Raw genomic sequence first — 19,376 nt, forward strand, 5'->3', positions numbered from 1 at the left:
GTTTGTTCTCAATAGTTAAGAGTCTGTTTCTTGGTTTCTCTCTCTCTCTCTCTCTCTCTCTCTCTCTCTCTCCCTTTGCTCATTGTTTCGTTTCTTAAATTCCACATATGAGTGAAATCATATCAAGGCACTTTCTTAAGTAAGATAGCAATAACATAATTTAAAATGATTGCATTGCATGAAGAAGCACATGGACCTCAAAGGCCAAATCAGCCTTGGTTATTTGTTATCTATGATTGCTAGTTACCTGTGGTGTTATGTTCACAATCATCACAGACCCCTCCACCTCCTCTGTGGTGCTCAAATGGAAATGGGTCCACTGAGATGTTGTAGTGGCAGCTTCTGGAATGGTTGTTGCATTGACAAGGTTTGCAGTTGAAAGCATGAACTTGATCACCTTGGCGGAAAGGCTTATCATTATAAAGAGGCAAGCAGTGATCACACTGAAACAATAAAGTAACAGAACAATAAAGAAATATAAAAAAGTGATTTTTGTCTTTAGATTTATATATCAGGCACTTTCACTAGACATAAAACTAACATCAAAGAGTTAAAAGCAAGAAAAAATTGTTTTTGAAAAAATGTTTTATAAATCAGAAATTAGCATATTATAGGTAGTATGAAATTATAAGTGTGCATACAAGCTGAAATTATGCAAAATGGTGTGAATAACCAGTGGGAAAAGTTTATGATTGTTCCATAATCTTTAATTTTTTTGTCAAAACATTAAAATTTGGCTTCCAGTTTTAGGTTCCATAAGTAAAGAGCCTGGAGTCACCACTCCATCCTAACAAGTAACAAGCTGAACAGACTGAAAAATCACCAACTCTTCTTGGATCTCTAAGGGGAAAAATGGGACAAACAGCTGTCCCCAAGGTTGAAAAAGCAGACTGACAGATACAGGGAGTCTCAGTGACAAAAGCAGAGACTCACCAGCAGAAGACTCCATGGGAACCAGTTTCAGGGGAAAAATGAAGACGTATCTGTACTTAACAATTTGCTGGAGATTCAATAGCAATACGTCTGAGAAATGACGTCTCCAAGGGGACCTAGTTACAAAGGGTGCTCCCAACCATTTTGTGGCATTTACCTCCAGGAGCCTGACCAGGTTCTCATAGTAAATATCAGGAGAATATTTCCTAATGCTTCTGGCAGAAAGAGGGAGAGGGAGTAATTTTGAAATAAATTAGTGCTCACTGCTCTTTTCAAAATGTATTTATTTATTTAAGGCAGAAAAAGAGAGAAAGCAGAAGAGGGGCAAAGAGAGAGGGAGACAGAGAATCTGAAGTAGGCTCTGTGCTGACAGCAGAAAGCCCAATGGGGTGGGGGTGGGGGCTCGAACTCATGAACCATGAATGAGATCATGACCTGAGTGAAAGTTGGACACTTAACCAACTGAGCCACCCAGGTGCCCCTCACTGTTGTTTTTAATGGTATTTACCCTCAAGAGAAATTAGCTAAATATAGCCTAACCTGCTGGGGAATTTTCTGAGCTAAACCAACTTCGAGAAGAGAAATACTCAACTCCAGCCCACTCCAGACATCCTGCCCACCTATAGGTGGTAGAGACAGAGAAGCACATGTGAAGTTCACAGCCCAGAAGCACAGGCTCACTAAAAGACTAATCATAGGACTATATAGTACTTCCCCCACAGTTCACCATAATGCTAAAGGCCTGTATATAACAGTTGCTTTTACCAGGCACTTCTATCTATGAAGAAAAAACTACAAGGAACACTAAAGGCAAAAATCCCCACAAAAAAACAAAAAAATTAAAAAACATGCCACACACACAGTTTGAAAAGAAAGAGCAAGCATCAGAATCAGATATGACAGGGATGTTGGAATTATCAGACCAGGAATTTAAAATATCTGTGATTAAAATGCCAAGGGCTCTGATGGATAAAGAAGACAGCATGCAAGAAAAGATGGGCAATGTAAGCAGAGAGATAGAAATCCTAAGAAAGAAACAAAAAGAAAAGCTAAAGATCAAACAGAAATGAAGACTCTCTTTGATGAGCTTATTAACAGATTGGACTCAGCAGAGGAAGGAATTTCTGAGGTAGATGATGTATCAATAGAATCCTCAAAAACTGAAAAGCAAAGAGAATAAAAACTGAAGAAAAAAAAAACAGACAAGCCAAGGACAATGGGACAACTATAAAAGGTATAACATACACATAATGGAAACACCAGAAGGTTAAGAGAGAAAGGAATGGAAGAAATATCTGAAACAATAATGACTGAGAATTTCTTCAATTTAATGTGAAACACCAAACCACAGATCCAGGAAGCTTAGAGAACACCAAGCAGGATAAATACTAAAAAAACAAAACAGGAGTGCCTGGATGGCTCAGTCAGTTGAGCGTCCTACTTCAGCTCAGGTCATGATCTCAGTTCGTGGTTTCAAGCCCTGTGTTGGGCTCTGTGCTGACAGCTCAGAGCCTGGAGCCTGCTTCAGATTCTGTGTCTCCCTCTCTCTCTGCCTCTCCCCTGCTCATGCTCTGTCTCTCTGTCTCTAAAAAAATATAAACATTAAAAGAAATTAAACAAAACAAGACAGCAAAATCTGTACCTGGACCCAGAGTTTTTAAACTATAAAAAATCAAAGATAAAGGAAAAATCCTGAAAGAAGACAGTTTTAAAAACATCTGACCTGTAGAATCACAAAAGAATTACATCTAACTTCTCAAAAACCATGCAAGTAAGAGGAGAGCAGAGTGAAATGCCTAGGTGTCAAGAGAAAAAAGTCACCAACCTAGAATTCTGTACCCCGCCAAATTATGCTTCAAAAGTGAAGGAGAAATAATCACTTTCTCACACAAACAAAAATTGGAATTTGTTGCCAGTAGATCTGTCTCACAAGAAATGTTCAAATTTCTTTAGAGAGAAGAAAAATACTGTAGGTCAGAAACTCAGATCTACATAAAGGAAGAGCATCAAAGAAGGAATAAGTGAAGGTAAAACTTTAAAAATGTTCCATCAGTTATAAACATGAAGGGATTTAAAATATAATAAACTAACACTTAGTAGACTGTAAGTTAACATTTGAAACTTTGTGAATTAAATTGTATTTCCTGTAAAAAAAATTGAGTAGCTTGAATAGTGTTTGCTTTCTTATCCTATAACTCTATAACTTTCCATTCTGAGCAAGCATCTTTTCTATGCCTTGGTGAATTATCATATTGCTTTGTAAGTATGGATCCATCATTTTTTTAATGTTTATTTTATTTATTTATTTATTTTTAATTTTTTTTAATGTTTATTTATTTTTGAGACAGGGAGAGACAGCATGAATGGGGGAGGGTCAGAGAGAGAGGGAGACACAGAATCCGAAACAGTCTCCAGGCTCTGAGCTGTCAGCACAGAGCCCAACGCGGGACTCGAACTCACGGACCGCGAGATCATGACCTGAGCTGAAGTCGGACGCTTAACCAACTGAGCCACCCAGGCGCCCCTATTTTATTTATTTTTGAGAGAGAGAGAGAGAAAGAGACAGTGAGAGTGGGGACAGTGAGAGCAGAGACAGAAGGAGACAGAGAATCCCAAGCAGGCTTCACACTGTCAGCATAGAGCCCCAATAGGGGCTCGAACCCACAAACTGTGAAATCATGGCATGGAATGGCATGGCATGACAGGAAAAGGCCTGATCTACACATACTTCCTAGGAGCCATCAGATATCATTAGGATGTAACTATCACTTCTAGTAGGCTTAACTATAGGGGAGATATATTCTAACTGAATAAATGGAAGAATAGATGAAAACTCACTTTCTGAGTTCCTGGCTTTGGAGGAGAGAAATGAGCTCATTAAGTTCTCTTCCCCAGGTCAATTAGCCATGCAATTAATCTCGTTTTCTAATGTTTTTAAAAAACTCTATCTCCATTGCAACACTTTGGCCAAATGCAAAATTTTTGCTGCAAGATGATGCCAGATATTTTTTTTTTATTTTTTTTATTTTTTTTTTATTTTTTTGCTTCTTTGAAAGTCTTCTTACTGGCAACTTTGCTCACCCGATGTTGGTGTTTTTATTATTCAAGTTGTGCTTTCTTGAATAAAGGTGGTGGAAGTGATGATACGGAATCCGTGGTCCTGTCATCCTGATTATAGATGCAGTTTGTCTTTTACAAAGCAACTGCTGGCTGTTTGAGTTTGGGATGTTGCCTACATGAGTTTGTGGAGCAAATCCAGCCAAAGCATTCTTTTGGTATTTTTATGAAGACCACATTTCTGTTTTTCGACTGTGATCTAAAACATAAATCTCATTTAAGAATTTATTTTTACCATTAACCTAAAAAAGACATTATCAAAAAGGCTTGTATATAAGACTACGCTAAATACTACAATAATGCTTCAAAGACACAGTCCTGGCTTTTTTAATGTTTAAAATCAAAGAAAAATTTGCCACTGACCTAATGGAGTGGCTTGAATACTACCAAGTAGCTGTTGTTGAAAATGTCTAGCCTCCCCTTTGTGGACAATAAAAAACCTGCAGAAATATTAGTAACATCTTATCTCTACCTAAAGAAAACAAGCATAGATATTATTTTCAACTCTCAAGTTGATTTTTTTTTAAATATATTACAGTACCAGGGTGACATGGGTTTGTAGAAGCAGAAACTAGTCCTAGGAAGGAGGTGCCAGGACATTCCATTGAACCCAACAATTCCAGTGGGAGTTCAGAAAAGTGCATTTTTAAAACTAGTGGTAAAGATTTTTTTAATTGTGAAGAAAAGGAAACAATGCCCCAAAGAGAATGCTTTGAAAATGTCATATCTTGCCAAAGGAATATAATGAGTAATTATTTTATAGTGCTTTCACTTTTAAGTTTTGAATTGTCATTGATACTTACAAGACATGGAAATTCATAGCAAGAGGGAGGTAAAATGCAGAAATATATCCTTTGTATGTGTTCTCAAGATACAGCAAACGTATAGAATTTTGGTCTCTAGACAACATAGAATATTTTGAGAAAATAAAGTCTTAAAGGTACAGACATCACCTGGTCCAAATTGGTATGAAATCTAAGCAAAAGTCTATTATTCACTTTTTTGTTGGGTCCATAGAAGACATTTTTCTGTGTACTTGGAGTTCTGTACAATATAGTATTTAATATAAATAAAAACATGAAACTTAAAAAATTATAAATATAAATGTAGAAAAGTATTCATAATATAGTTTGAACTTAAAAATGATGTTAAGGATAACATGGAGAGTCTAATGCTATTTTCTAGATAGAGCTAGATTCATCTGCAGACATGGATATAGAGCTACAACTTTAAGCAGATAGAAACGGATAATACAGATTTACAATAACAACAACAAAAGATCTGAGAGGATATAAACTAAGAGCATTTGCTGAGGTTATCTATGGACGGTAGAGTTATAGAAGGCTTTTACTTTTTATAAGTTTGTTTTTTCCGCAGGATGCATTTATTACTAATGTATTAAAAAACTGAGGGCAAATAAAATGCAACTCCTTGGATACTTACAAGAAAATTACACATAATTTGCATGTAACACTTCACTAAGAGAAGCTAAGAAAATTAAAATGTTCCAGTTTTAAATTATACACAGATCAGTAAGATACTACAGAGGAAATGATTATTTTTTCAAGTCAATGTAGGCTGAGTTTATGAATTACCAGAAAACAGAGTATGAATTTTTTAAAGATATAAATGTTTCCGAACAATGAGATTAATAAGGATTTTGAGAGATGACAGTCAAATTTTCTGTTGTAAAATTCGATTTAAAAGATACAGAACTAAACGACACACTGACATATTGGCATTTGATCTTAAGGACAATTCTGTGTTACTATCATTTTGTGTGGTTCACAAAGACAGATTAAAGACAAGAAATACTTTGTAGTCTATCCTTTGATTATTAACTTTCATGCAATGTAAATTTTTGGTTTCATAATTGCGTCTCTTTACAACTTCTTCCAGATAATTCTGAGAACCATGGCAAAATAGAAGAAACATGAGTAACTTTTGAGTAAATTATGAGCATTATGAGTAAATTTTTGATCTCATAATTTTCTTCTATCTTTTCTATCAATGACATTTAAATTTTTATTTAAAATTTAGAAACATTTGCATACATTTTATGCAGTTTCTGAAACAGTTTTCTACTTAATGTTTTTCCAATCTCCAGTTAATCATTTGTCACTTTAAATGATGTGTTTCTTCTATAACAACTGGATTCCCCTGATATGTTCCTGGATGCTCAAATTATAAAATTAGACAATGGCTTTATCAGGGTTGAGGAACTTTATCATTGATTCATTTAACTGCTTTCATTTTGATAGCTTCTTAAGGGCTACTAATCAACTCCATGAAGTTGGAATCAAATACTTTGACATATTCAGGTAGTATTGACATAGAACAATCAGTGAATCTAGAAGACACTAATGAAATCTATTTTATTGTATTACATTCTAACAATACACAATGATATTTCTCTGAGACCATTAAATGGAATAGTATTCTCTTGTTACCATTACAGACTAGCAAAGACAATCTCTCAAAGATAATCTACAGGTCCAACAGCATTTTACCAACTCCCTCCCATCAGTCTCATTTTTGATCCATTAATTATGAATACTTTCAAATTTACAGAAAAAAATATGAACTGCATATAGGAAAATTTAAAGAAGTGACACTTTAGCAGCACATCATTTATTCAGTCACCTATGCAACAATCTTTAATGACCATTATGTATCTTTGAAGGAAGAAGAAAATATCTTCTTAGCCAAAGATACATAGTTCCTAGGAAGGATGGGGGTGGTGCTGATCTTCCTGAAAGTTACTCATAGAAGAGCTCAAAAGACCTAACAGACTCAATGCCCTTTGAAACCTCAAGTTCAGAAAAATGACCATGAGTCATCAAAGGAACAACTTGTCTTTAACATTCACAGATTAAGAAAACAGAGAACCTGCTTTTGAATTATTTCAAAAATAGATTGAATCATTTCTTAAATGTTCATTTTAATTTTTTTAATATTCAAAATTCAATTATATTTCCTTTTTTTGACATTGCCAATTTTTTAAATTTATTTTTTTATTGTTTTTAATTTTTATGTGTTGTTTTTATTTAAATCCCAGTTAGTTAACATATAGTGTGATAATGGTCTCAGGAGTAGAATTTAGTAATTTATCACTTACATATAATACCCAGTGCTTGTCCCAACAAATGCCCTCCTTAATGCCCATCACCCATTTAGCCCATCCCCCACCCACCTCCCCTCCAGCAGCCCTGTTTGTTCTCTGTATTTAAGTGTCACTTGTGATTTGCCTCCCTCTCTGTTTTTATCTTATTTTTCCTTCCCTTCCCCTATGTTCATCTGTTTTGTTTCTTAAATTCTACATATGAATGAAGTCACATCTGGAGGTGCACCTGGCTTGCTCACTCAGAAGAACTTGCAACTTTCGATTTCTGGATCATGAGTTTGAGCCCCAGGCTGGGTCTAGAGGTTATTTAAATAAAAAACTTTAAAAAAATTGAAACTAAAAATAAAAAGTCACATCTGGAAAATCTGTAAGAAGTAGTTAATTCCCCAGTAATGATAAATGATGAAATAATCCTTTATTTTTCCTTAAGTCTAGGACATACCATACAGGTTAAAATTTAGGGGCACAAAGGACAACTATAGGTGCTGCCTTATTTTATTAAGCATTTATAGAGAAAATAGCATGTTGTCCATACGTCTGAAATCACTGCAATTATCATGAACTATTTGAATAGTCAATTTATCTGTTGTCCTTTGTAGACAACTATTAGATCTTATTGATCTAATCAATCAGAGCATAATACCTGAAACATTGTAATTCCTCAATAAAGGTTATTGAGTAAGGGAAAGAAATGTATAAATGAATGAATAAACCAGTGAACGGATGATACAACACGAGCTCATTTTTATTAGTGAATTCACTTCATTCCTAGTTCTAGCAAAAAAAAAAGTGAAAGAAAATTGTCTCCTTTTCTACTCTCAACAGAGACATGCCCACAAATGTCTTTATCTAGACAACACTTTCATGCAATAAGAATAGCCAATATGTTATGGCATCAGTCCTAAATGCTTCATATTTATCAGCTGCCTTTCTTTCCAATAATCTATGAAGTAAGAGTTGCTATTACCTCCATTTTACAGGTAAGAAAACTGAAGAATAGGAAAGAAATAATAATTTTCTAAAGTCACTCCCTGGAATGACAATTAGTATAAACTAGAATGTAAAAATTTGTGAGGATGGCAATGCTTGCTGTGTTTTGTTCATTACAATATTCCCAGTGCCTAGAAGCCCTCACACATAGTAGGCACTCAATTTACATATATATAATATGTATTATATGTAAAAGTATACACATAGGTACATATAACTATGTATACATCATATATACATATACATATATATACATATATATTCATATATATACACACACACACACACACATATATATATATACATATATATATATATATATATATATATATATATATACACACAGCATATCTATATCATATTCTCCTTCATTCTCCATTAGAGCTCTCTCTCCTAATCACCATGCTATGCTGGCGCCAGGGACAGAAAATGATCTCAGGGAGAGAGGTGCTGAGTGGATCCACTTGGCTAGCTGTTCATACGTCCCTCTGCTCAAAGTGGAAGGCAGAGCCCTGGAAATCCAAAGTTGGAGTCTCTCCCCACTGGCTGGAAAATTCAGAGGTATGTAGGCAGCCCCTGCCTGTGTGGGAAGGAGAGGAAGGCATTCTGTTCCAAAGTGAGAGATTATAAAATGCTCACTTTTTAAGAAGTCAGTATGGTACTAACTGAGCTAAAAGAGGCAATTTGTTCAACTACTCCCAAATGGCCTAAATGAATTAGAGATCTTCTGAAAGTCTGTAAATTGCTCCTTTCTCATCAGATTAGTGTGTTGGAAATTTTAAGAGCCTAAATCTCTAATAATAATAATTGTTCTCCAGCTCTGTTCAGAGCTTCCTCTTTTCTTTCAATGTAGCAGTTCAATTGTGTTCGAATGATGTTGTTTCAGTAGAATTTCTTGTGTCTACTAGAGAAATCAGCTTTATAAACATAAAAACTTCAGTGTAGTCACATAACTACTTGTTCCAATAGAAGTTTCCCTTTGTAGACCTAGTGCTCCAACCACAGATGTATGATTAGACAAACATGCGAACTTCTATCAGTGATAGGTTGGGTGCAGTGGGGGATGATAGCACAGATGAAATATCCAACTACAGAGAGAATCCGGACAGAAAGTGACTCAGTGCTTTGCATATAGTAGGTGATCAATAGATGTTTGAGGAATGCATGAATGAATGATCTAATGGACTGTTTACATTTGTGACATGTTACAGGACTATACCTTAGTTTATCTAGTATTTATTGGAATGGTAACACTAAAGGTTTAAAGGTAAATGCAGTAGTTTCCTGCAGATTTTTACCTATAGATTATTATGTAATCTCAATTAGCAAACCCTAAATGATTACCAGGCCTTGCCATTGAGAAGGCTTAAATGTTCATGTATTTATCCTCGAATTCTTCCTTCAGTAATTCTTTCCCCTGGTTAGAAATTCTCATATAATTAAAGCGTCCACAGAAAATACACACTTAGCTGCTCTCTAGATGCTGAAAGTAACAGCATAAATTAAATAACTACTGATACTATTGGATAATACTGATGAGACAGTTGTGGTAATATAATAATCATGAACACTTAAAATACATAGCCTAACAAATCAACCATTAATATGTGTTGGCTACTTTTAGAAACTTTCTAATTTATGAAATGCCTTGTCTGTATGTCTATAGGTAAGGTTCAATGGAAGATTGTAAACTCATCCAATAAAACAAATTTTGATAACACGTGAGACAAAATCCACATTTGCAAAAATAGAGACTGTAGACAGAATTATATGGACAACTGCTTCAGTTCTACACATTGTCCATATATAAATATAACTGATAGTTTATATACTTATAAGGAGGAAACTTTTCACCCTGGCTTGGGAATGCAAACCATCTAACAATGTCTAGTTGTTGAATGAGATCCATTTGCATGACAGGCACTGGAGTCAGATTGCTTTTGAATACTGGCCATTGTTTCATATTTGATTTGTTCTCTGGCTTGCCTGCCCTTCGTATTGCCTCTTTAACTGTGGGAATTGTTCAGGGCACTAAATAGAAAAGACATGTATGAGATACACAAGGTTCTCCCAAGGTCCAGAAGAAGGACACTAAGATTTCTTCAAATTTGTAGGTTGTAACCAAGTCAATTCTCCTTTATTAGCAACTATAATAATTTACCTCTACTGATACGCCAGAAAATGTGGCCTGGAATAGAGAACACATTTGTATAGGATAATCTACACTATTTTATAAAGGAAGCCAATGAAGAGAAAATGGATACATCATATTAAAATCTCTTCAAAAATAGATTCATATTTTAAGCAGCAAAATCCATTATGTCTTTTCATTTGTAGGGTTCCTCTACACTTAGTGAGTGGACACCAAAATGTATTTGAGTTCCTATTTGGAAAGAAAGCCATTTTATATTGGAAATTTTATTTCATCTTAGACTTCAGTACTAGATTAGTAAATTTTCAAAATCCTTTCATTAGTATAGCTACATTGAATTTTTTTAAGATTTAAAATGTCAATGAGATTTATATTATATGTTAATTAATATAACAGATTATATTATAATATATATTATAATATATTATAATATAATAGAGATGACTTTAGTCATATAATATAATAGAGATGACTTTAGTGCAAACAAATTATTCAGTTTGCACTAAATAATTTGTTTGCACTAAAGTCATCTCTATTTATTATAATAATTAGTGTGTACCAGGAAATCTTTTTTTAAATTTCACAAATGAAAGTCCTTCAATATTTTCAAATACGTGGATCTTTAATCAAGATGTTATAGTGGTACTGTAGCATAATGCTCTACACATAGAAGGCATTTAATAAATATTTGGTGAATGAAGCTAGCAAATGATCAATCAACACATTAGAACTATAAAAGTACACAATAATCATGAATTTTGTAACAGTTACCCCATCCTGAAGAGTCACCTCCACTGTTTTTAGCAGTAGCGTGAATACTTAACATAGATGATATGTGTCTGATAGATTAATAAATCATAGTACTTTAGGAAAATTAAAATATTTAGGATTGCAAAATTTATAAATAATAAAAAAGCAAACAAGCATGTTCTTTTATTCACTACCTGACTTAAAAAACAAAACACTGCAATATACATTCTACTCCATCAGTGACACATGAACTTAGCAATATCCATTCACAAGCTTTTCTTCACATTTACACTTGATATATTACTTAGTAACAGTATTGTTGTGCATGTTTTTAAATATTACATAAATGGTATATTGTGTATATTATTCTATAATCTTTTTGTATTCTATTGTCTGAGAGTCTAGTTGTGTTGATGTAATAGCTATATTCATTTATATGAATTGAACTGCAGTAAGTATCCATTTAAATGTTTGCAAACTGTTTTCCCACACTGGTGACACATTCCCATCATTAATGGATGAACGAATCCCCAGTAATCTACACCTTTGCCAGCCAATGAAATTTTCAGATTTTTTGAATCTTTGCCAATATCATGAATATAAAATGTTATCTCACAGTTATGATTACTGATAACCAGTAAAATTGCAGCTGTTTCCACATGTATATTGGCCTTTTGAGTTGCCACTTCTAGCTGCTTACGCAAATTACTTGGCTCAACTTTCTTGGTTTCTTAACCAATTTTCTTGGTTTCTTAATTGGTTTGATTTAAAAATTCCCTTTGTGGGGCGCCTGGGTGGCTCAGTCGGTTAAGCGGCTGACTTCAGCTCAGGTCACGATCTCGCGGTCCGTGAGTTCGAGCCCCGCGTCGGGCTCTGGGCTGATGGCTCAGAGCCTGGAGCCTGCTTCCGATTCTGTGTCTCCCTCTCTCTCTGCCCCTCCCCCGTTCATGCTCTGTCTCTCTTTGTCTCAAAAATAAATTAAAAAAAAAAAGTTAAAAAAAATTAAAAAAAAAATAAAAATTCCCTTTGTTATATGTGTTGTGTTGCTAATACAATCTGCTAATATGTAGCTTTTCCTTCTCTTTATTTTAAAAATGGTAGCTTTTGGTGATTAGAAGTTTCTAATTATAATGTAGCCACATTTATTAGTTTCTTCCTCTACAGTTTTTCCTTCTTGTATTCAGAAGTTGTAAAGACATACTATATTTTCTGTGGAAAAATTATTTTTAAATTGTTTCTTTTTTGTCCTTGGGTATATAAAAATAATTATTTTCATGTTTCTATCCTATATCTAGCCACTTTGCTGAATTCCCCTCAATATTTAATAATTTGTGGAATTTTTTGCATTTTCTGGCTCAATTATCTTGTCTTCAGATATTGGCAGCTCAGTTCTTTTAAGTGTTGTTTGTTTTTTTTCTTATCACATTGAGCTGGCTAGATCCTCCAATAAATGTAGAATAATAGACATCCTTGTCTTATTCCTGGTTTTAAAGGGAATGCTTCAATAGATTTACATTTATATGCACTGTTAATATTAGGAACTGGAAGGTATTATGCTAAGTGAAATAAGTCAGAGAAAGACAGATACAATATGTTTTCGCTCATATGTGGATCTTGAGAAACTTAACAGAAGACCTCCTTAACAGAAGGAAGGGGGGAAAAAGTTACAGAGCAGGAGGGAGGCAAACCATAAGAGACTCTTGGATACTGAGAAGAAACTGAGGGCTGACGGGGGGGTGGTGGGGGAGTGGGGAAAGTGGGTGAGCACTGGGTGTTATATGGAAACCAATTTGACAATAAATTATATTATTATTAAACAAAATAATAAATAAATCTCAGGAAAAAAAAAGAAAATTATACTTGTTTCTCTATCAGGTTAAGAGTTCTTAAAGCACTTGTCTAGAAAGGTGTTAATTTCATTAATTGCTTTTTTCCAAGCCTACTGATTTTATGTTTTTGCTTTCTTCAATTAATGTGATGAAATACATTAATAGTTTTATTAATATTAAATTCCACTCTCATTCCTGGGAGAAACCCAATTTAGCTACTATATATTATTGTAGATTTGGTTCATCATTTAAAAATTTTTGGCTTTGTTTATAAGAGAGTGATCTTAAGTTTTCTTTTTGTACTCTCCTTGTTTGGTCTTACATCCTGGCCTCCACAATTCATTTTACCAACACAGTTCAAAATAAGTTAAAACCCTAGTATACTATGTATTTAACTTGTTTATTTTACTTCTTTGGTTTCCCCCACCCACACCACCAATTCATAAGAGAATATAAATTCTTCAAGAGTAGGAATAATTGTGTTTTGCCCAGAGATGTAAACCTACTGCATCCAAATAAGTACTCAATAAAATTTTCCTGGATTAATAAAAGGCTCATAATTTTAGTTGAAGGTTTTTTCCATCTATTTCTACTTAACCCATTGGGATAAAAGTGAAATGACTGTATGCATTCATTTACTTATAAATAGTTAATGCTTACAGTGTGTTGTGATTACAAATTCTTTATAATTTGTTGCAACTATCATATTGATTAGTATGTGATCAATGTTCATAAATTTTCCATGTGATCTTGACAAGAATGTACATTTTTTCATTGTTGAATACAGGAATCTATTAGTTTAAGCTTCACATTAGTTCAATTCTCAATTATTAAGGATTTTAATTTTTGACTGCCTGATTAATTACTTAAATGAGATGTATTAAATTCTTCTACATTGATGTTGGATTTGTCAATTTCTCTTTCCAGCTCTGTCAAATTTTGCTTTATACTTTTGAATCTATGCTATAAGATGCATGTAAGTTTAGAATTCTATCATTTGCCATTATATAGTAAAGCACCTTATCTCTAATAAAAGTTTTTACTTACAGTCTATTTTACCTAATATTACATAGCTTAAGCCATTTTTAAAATTTTTAAACTTTGTATGTGCTCGTGTTTTAGGTATATGTCTCACTCTCTCAACACCAGGGCCATGCTGAGCCTTGTTGGAGCCTGAGACCAAAAGAAAAATATGTACTCCTATATACATTTATAAAATATCCTCTTATAGTAGGAACCAAGTAGAAAACATTAATAAACACTCTATAATCAAAAACATAGCTATGTATAAGCTTTCATCTTACCCAATCTGTTTTTAAACCATTGTCAACCTTTATATGAGGCAGACACAGGAGAGCCTTATAGAACAGCTAGGCAGGGGCTGTGGCTGACTGGAGTAACAGCTCTCATTGCTAAGTAACTCGGACTTGTAAAACAAACAACAGCTTATTTTTACTTAAAATGTTTACATATTTTTCCTCAGAGATTTTAGTATTATTTTGCCTTTATTAAACATTACACTAAAATATTATTTATCTTGATTAATAAGTTTTCTGGTGCCTTCTTAAAATTTGTGCCTGAGGTACTCTCTCATGTTACTGCAGGCTCTGCTCAGACAATGGTGGTATACTATATTTTGATGTGTGTGACAGTTATTTAAATTTTTTTTACATTTATTTATTTTTGAGAGTCAGAGAGAGACAGAGAACAAGTGGGGGAGGGGCAGAGATAGAAAGAGACATAGAATCTGAAGCAGGCTCCAGGCTCCGAGCTGTCAGCACAGAGCCCGACACGGGGCTCAAACCCACGACTGTGAGATCATGACCTGAGCCGAAGCCAGACGCCCAACTGACTGAGCCACCCAGATGCCCCATGTGTGACAATTCTTAATTCTAACTGACAAGTGTAACACATTTACATTTGTTATATTTATTGCTATATTTGGAATCTATATTTTCTATAGCTTTTTTATTTCCCTCTTCTTTTTTCCCTTATGTCAGAATAAGAATGATGTTTCCTTTTTATTCTCTGTAGTTTGGGAAGTTACATACTACATTTCTTCTCTTTTGCTGTGTTATTCTTAAATAAAAATCCTGCTTAAGTTAAAATTTGAAGTATTCCACTCTCTTCAAGAATAATTCAGGGACCTTCGATCTCTTAAATGCAATCATCACTTCTGCCTTAAAAGCTACTTTTTCAATAGAGTATAATTTTTGAAGCATTTTCTAGTTGACAGAAAAATTGAGAGACAGATACAGAGTTCCCATATACCTCCCACCCCCACCTATTCACAGAATTCTCAACTTTCAACATTTGGAACCGGAGTTGTATGTTGTCATAAACTGATAAACCTAAATTGACACATCATTATTATGTGGACACATAAACAGTCCACAGTTTAATGTTTACTATACTTATGTGGCTGTATTTCTATTTCATCCCACTGATCTATTTCTTTATTTTTGCCAAGACCACATTGTTTTAATTACTGTAACTTTCAGGATATGTCTTGAAGTCAGGTCGTGTCAGTAGTCTGACTTTGTTCTAGTCTTTCAATACCGTCTTGGCTATTCTGTGTCTTGTGCCCCTCACACAAACTTGAGAAATGGTTGGTTGATATCCACAAAATAAATTTCTGAGATTCTAATTGGGATTACTTTGAAGCTATAGATAAAGGTAGGAAGAACAGACATCTTGACAATACTGAATCTTCCTGTCTATGAACATGGAATAACTAGTGCAAGTGCTTTTCGAAGATTAATAGTATCACCTTGTGCCAGAGAGGAAATGAAATTCTAGGCCTTGATTCACTAAACATACATCTAATATAGATTCTATAGTATGAACTGTTTGCTACTTAGAAAAATGAATTCATTAGTATTTACAAGATAGATTATACAATGAAATGCATTTAAAGTAAAATCCTTGTGTGAGCAAACAGAAGACATTACTGGGAAAGCTTGATGTGTAATAAAAATATGACTCAAGCTAGTCATGATGACTCATACTTTTGGACTTGTGTGCTCTAAAGGAACACACTTTCTAAAATAACAGGAAATATTCATTTACATAATAAGCATTGTAGAGTGTGATGTTGGCACCATTCAAATTATTGAATGGTAGGAAGGCCTATTATATTAAATGTTTTAAGCTGGCTCTGCTATTTATAATACTAACAAAAATGCATACTGATAGCTTGATTGTAGTTAATTCATAAAAGCCATGATTAATGCTATAAAAGGGTCACAAATCAGAGCCAAAGAATAAGAGAAGTATTCATGGTTACTAATAAATTGCTCTGTGAATGCTTGGCCACCCTTGCAGGTAATGATGTCACAGAATGATGAAAGAATAGCTAAGTAGCCAACAAAGTGCCAGTCCTTGGCAAAGGCACTGATTATTACATCACTCTTAGCCAAGAGCCCCTGAAAGATGAACATAACTATTAAAAGAAAATGAAAAATCATTAGGACGCAAGTATCAACTGATAACACATCTCTTAAAGCTAGAATTTACCAACATTTGAATTTTTAGAACAGGTATAGAGAAGAGAATGAGTAATGGGTGTATTGTAACTATGCAACCATGTCAGTTGACATGGAGTAGACATACCTAAGCTTCCAATTCCTAGGTTGTATTCTGCATCTAAGAACTTGACACATACTTTTGGAAAGTTACAATGGAATTCTTGAGCATGTGGACCAGAGATATATTATTGCAATAAAGCTAATAGCACAAGTAGTTAGGAAATTATTTAAAAAAAAAAAAGGTAAGGGAAGTAGGGAGTGGAATCAGAAACCTATGCACCAAAATAATACATGGTTGAATAATTCCATGATATGAAATTTTAGAACAGGAAAAGCTAATTTGTAGTGACAGGAGGCAGGTTGGTAGTTTCCTGGGACTGAAGGTTGGGGAGGAGGCATGGACTGTAGAGGAGCACAAAGAGTATTTGGAGAGAAAAACATCCCATATCTTGAATATGGCAGTGATCACACAAGCGTTGCTAAAACTCATCAATCTATACATTTTTAAATGGGTACATTTTATTGTACATACTTCAGGAAAGTTGCTTAAAAAGAAAAATCACTAGTTTTGCAAGACATTATCATGGTTCAAATTGAGTAAAGGATACAAGGAATCTATTTAATACAATCAATTATTTAATTGTACATGAATTCACAATTAAAATGAAAAAATTCACTTAAATTTTAAAATACATGTACAAGTAACAGTGATTATCTGTTATCCAAAAAATAATTATTTAAAAAGCATAAATGTGTTTCTTATCAAATGATTCATTCAGGGTTAAACGCGGTGTAATCCTGAATTCTGCTTTGAAATATTCAACTCTGCTTGTAAGTTACTGAATGGTATATAGTCTTTTGAGATTTCTTTTGCTCTAGATTAACCCTTAAGTGTAACAAGTAAATGATTCATTGTTTCAGTCATTTCTAGAGAAGAAATGTCACAAATATTCTAAAATTATTCTCTATTAATGAATATACGATGATCATTTATGGTAAGCACTACATATTAAAGTCAAAACCTTACAACTGCCAATACAATATCAAAATCTGTCAGAGTTCCTATGTAGTAGCAATGAGGAGAATCACTGAGCCTCCCCACCAAGGTAGATATTTTAGGTATCACAAAATACAATGAAAATTTAAGAAAAAGTAAGTGTGGCTTGAAGTTTATCTTAAGATCAGCAGGGCTTTTGGTAATACTTTGTCTTGAGGTTTTGTTTGTTTGTTTGTGTGTGTGTTTTAGTAACTTATAATTTTATGAGTGGACAAAAGAAATTAGATTTACCAATGGAGTTATGAATTAGTTGGTCTTGCTATTCCAAGAATAATTAAACACATACTCTAGCTACTACTGTAAGTCTTAATCTATTAAGTGGGTCAGATATTAACATAAGTGAGATCACCCAGATGTAAGGCTATGGATAGTAGAGAATATGGTTGAAACCAAATAGTGTTACGGCTCCAAAGAGGGTAATTGTTACCCTGAGTTATAGTTGTTGCCACGGGTAAATGTAGACGTAGTGTTGGATTATTTTCTGACTAAGAGAATCCAGAGATGAGGGAGGAGGAGGAGAAGGGAAAATTCTTGTTGGAAGTTAAATAACAAATTATTTAAACACTGTTCCCACCTGTGGACCTCCTGTTTGTGAAATCAACTTCATAAACAACTAAAGAATGCTTTATACAGAAAATTCTCTGGAATGGCTATGTGTAAGAACTTGCTTCTGAATTCACCATTCTACTCCTTTCTCCTGACTTCATTCATTTTCACTTCCGCTAAAAACACTTTCTTATAGGACTGCCAATTGCCAAGAATTGGCATATTCTCAAGGCTTACGTTTTCATCTGTTTGCCAAATGGCTGTAATATAATTCACAAAAGCCCTGTTTATTGAGTAATATTATTAATGGTTAGCATAATACTGTGAAATTGAAGGCATTCTTTTTGGATTATGTCCAGAGCTTTAAAAAAGAACATTGGTTCCAATAGGATATGGATGGATTACATTAAAACTTATTATTTTGAAAAGTAGAACAAGGGGAAAAGCACTTGAATAAGAATCTTTTCAAATTATTTCAGATATGTAAGTCCCACATGTATTAAAATATTTTGATAACAAAAAGAGAATGTCATACTTATGAATGCTTTATAAAATCATTTCTCATTTTCAACACATTATTGAAAATATCATAGCACTGAGAAATCATTCAACTTACCAGTCTATTGACTTTTCCCTTCAGCTACATTTGCCAAACTTTGCTAAGTGAATGATTTGTTGCTTTTTTATTTATGGCTATATTCATTAATTATCAAAATATGTAAAGGAAGAAAATAACAGAAAACATTTTACGTTTGTTTCTAAAGGAAACTAAATGTCTAAATAAGAAGCAGTAAAATGTATTCTCAACCTAAATTATAGTTAATTATTTTGCTAGTTCATAATCCAACAGTCACCACCTGAGACCAAGTCTGAAAATCCCAACTAGACTTCTGAAACCAATCATGAGCCTTGATTCATTTAATGGCTCTATTTTTAAGGGGAAGCATGAAATCATCCAAGAATCATAAAATATCAATCACTCAACTGTGAGCAATTAAAGAGAGAGGAAGGTGGAAAGATGGGATATCAAAAGGAAAAGGAGATGGGGTGGGGGTTGAGGAGAGAACTAACTAGTCAAAATAAAGCAAAAGAAGCTTAGAAAACAACATATGTGAAAGCATTGCCCAGTCCTTAGTTTGAATGTACTATATATATTCAGATCAAAGTGCCTTACAAAATTCAGCCCAGAGAGTTTTTTAACTGGGTTAGTGGTGAGTTTGGGGAAGTGGGGTGAAGTCAATAAAAGAAATCACTGATTTCAAGGGAAGTGTCATTTTAAAGGATCAAATGGAGAAGACACTAAGAAAATTAGAATAAATGTCACTTTAACTCTAAAATCAAGAAAAAATCA

General features: G+C 33.8%; 1 protein-coding gene across 1 annotated transcript in view; it reads right to left on the reverse strand.

The window, feature by feature from the left end:
* The window catches only part of USH2A (usherin), a 737,363-nt gene that overhangs the window by 619,967 nt on the left and 98,020 nt on the right, over positions 1–19,376 (reverse strand). The window contains exon 10 of the mRNA XM_078441308.2: positions 248–443. Coding sequence (XP_078297434.2) covers positions 248–443 — 196 coding nt within the window. The remainder of the gene's footprint in view (positions 1–247; positions 444–19,376) is intronic.

This window comes from Panthera onca, chromosome F1 (assembly GCF_046562875.1).
Source record: "Panthera onca isolate mPanOnc1 chromosome F1, mPanOnc1 haplotype 2, whole genome shotgun sequence".
NCBI classification, from domain to species: Eukaryota; Metazoa; Chordata; class Mammalia; order Carnivora; family Felidae; genus Panthera; species Panthera onca.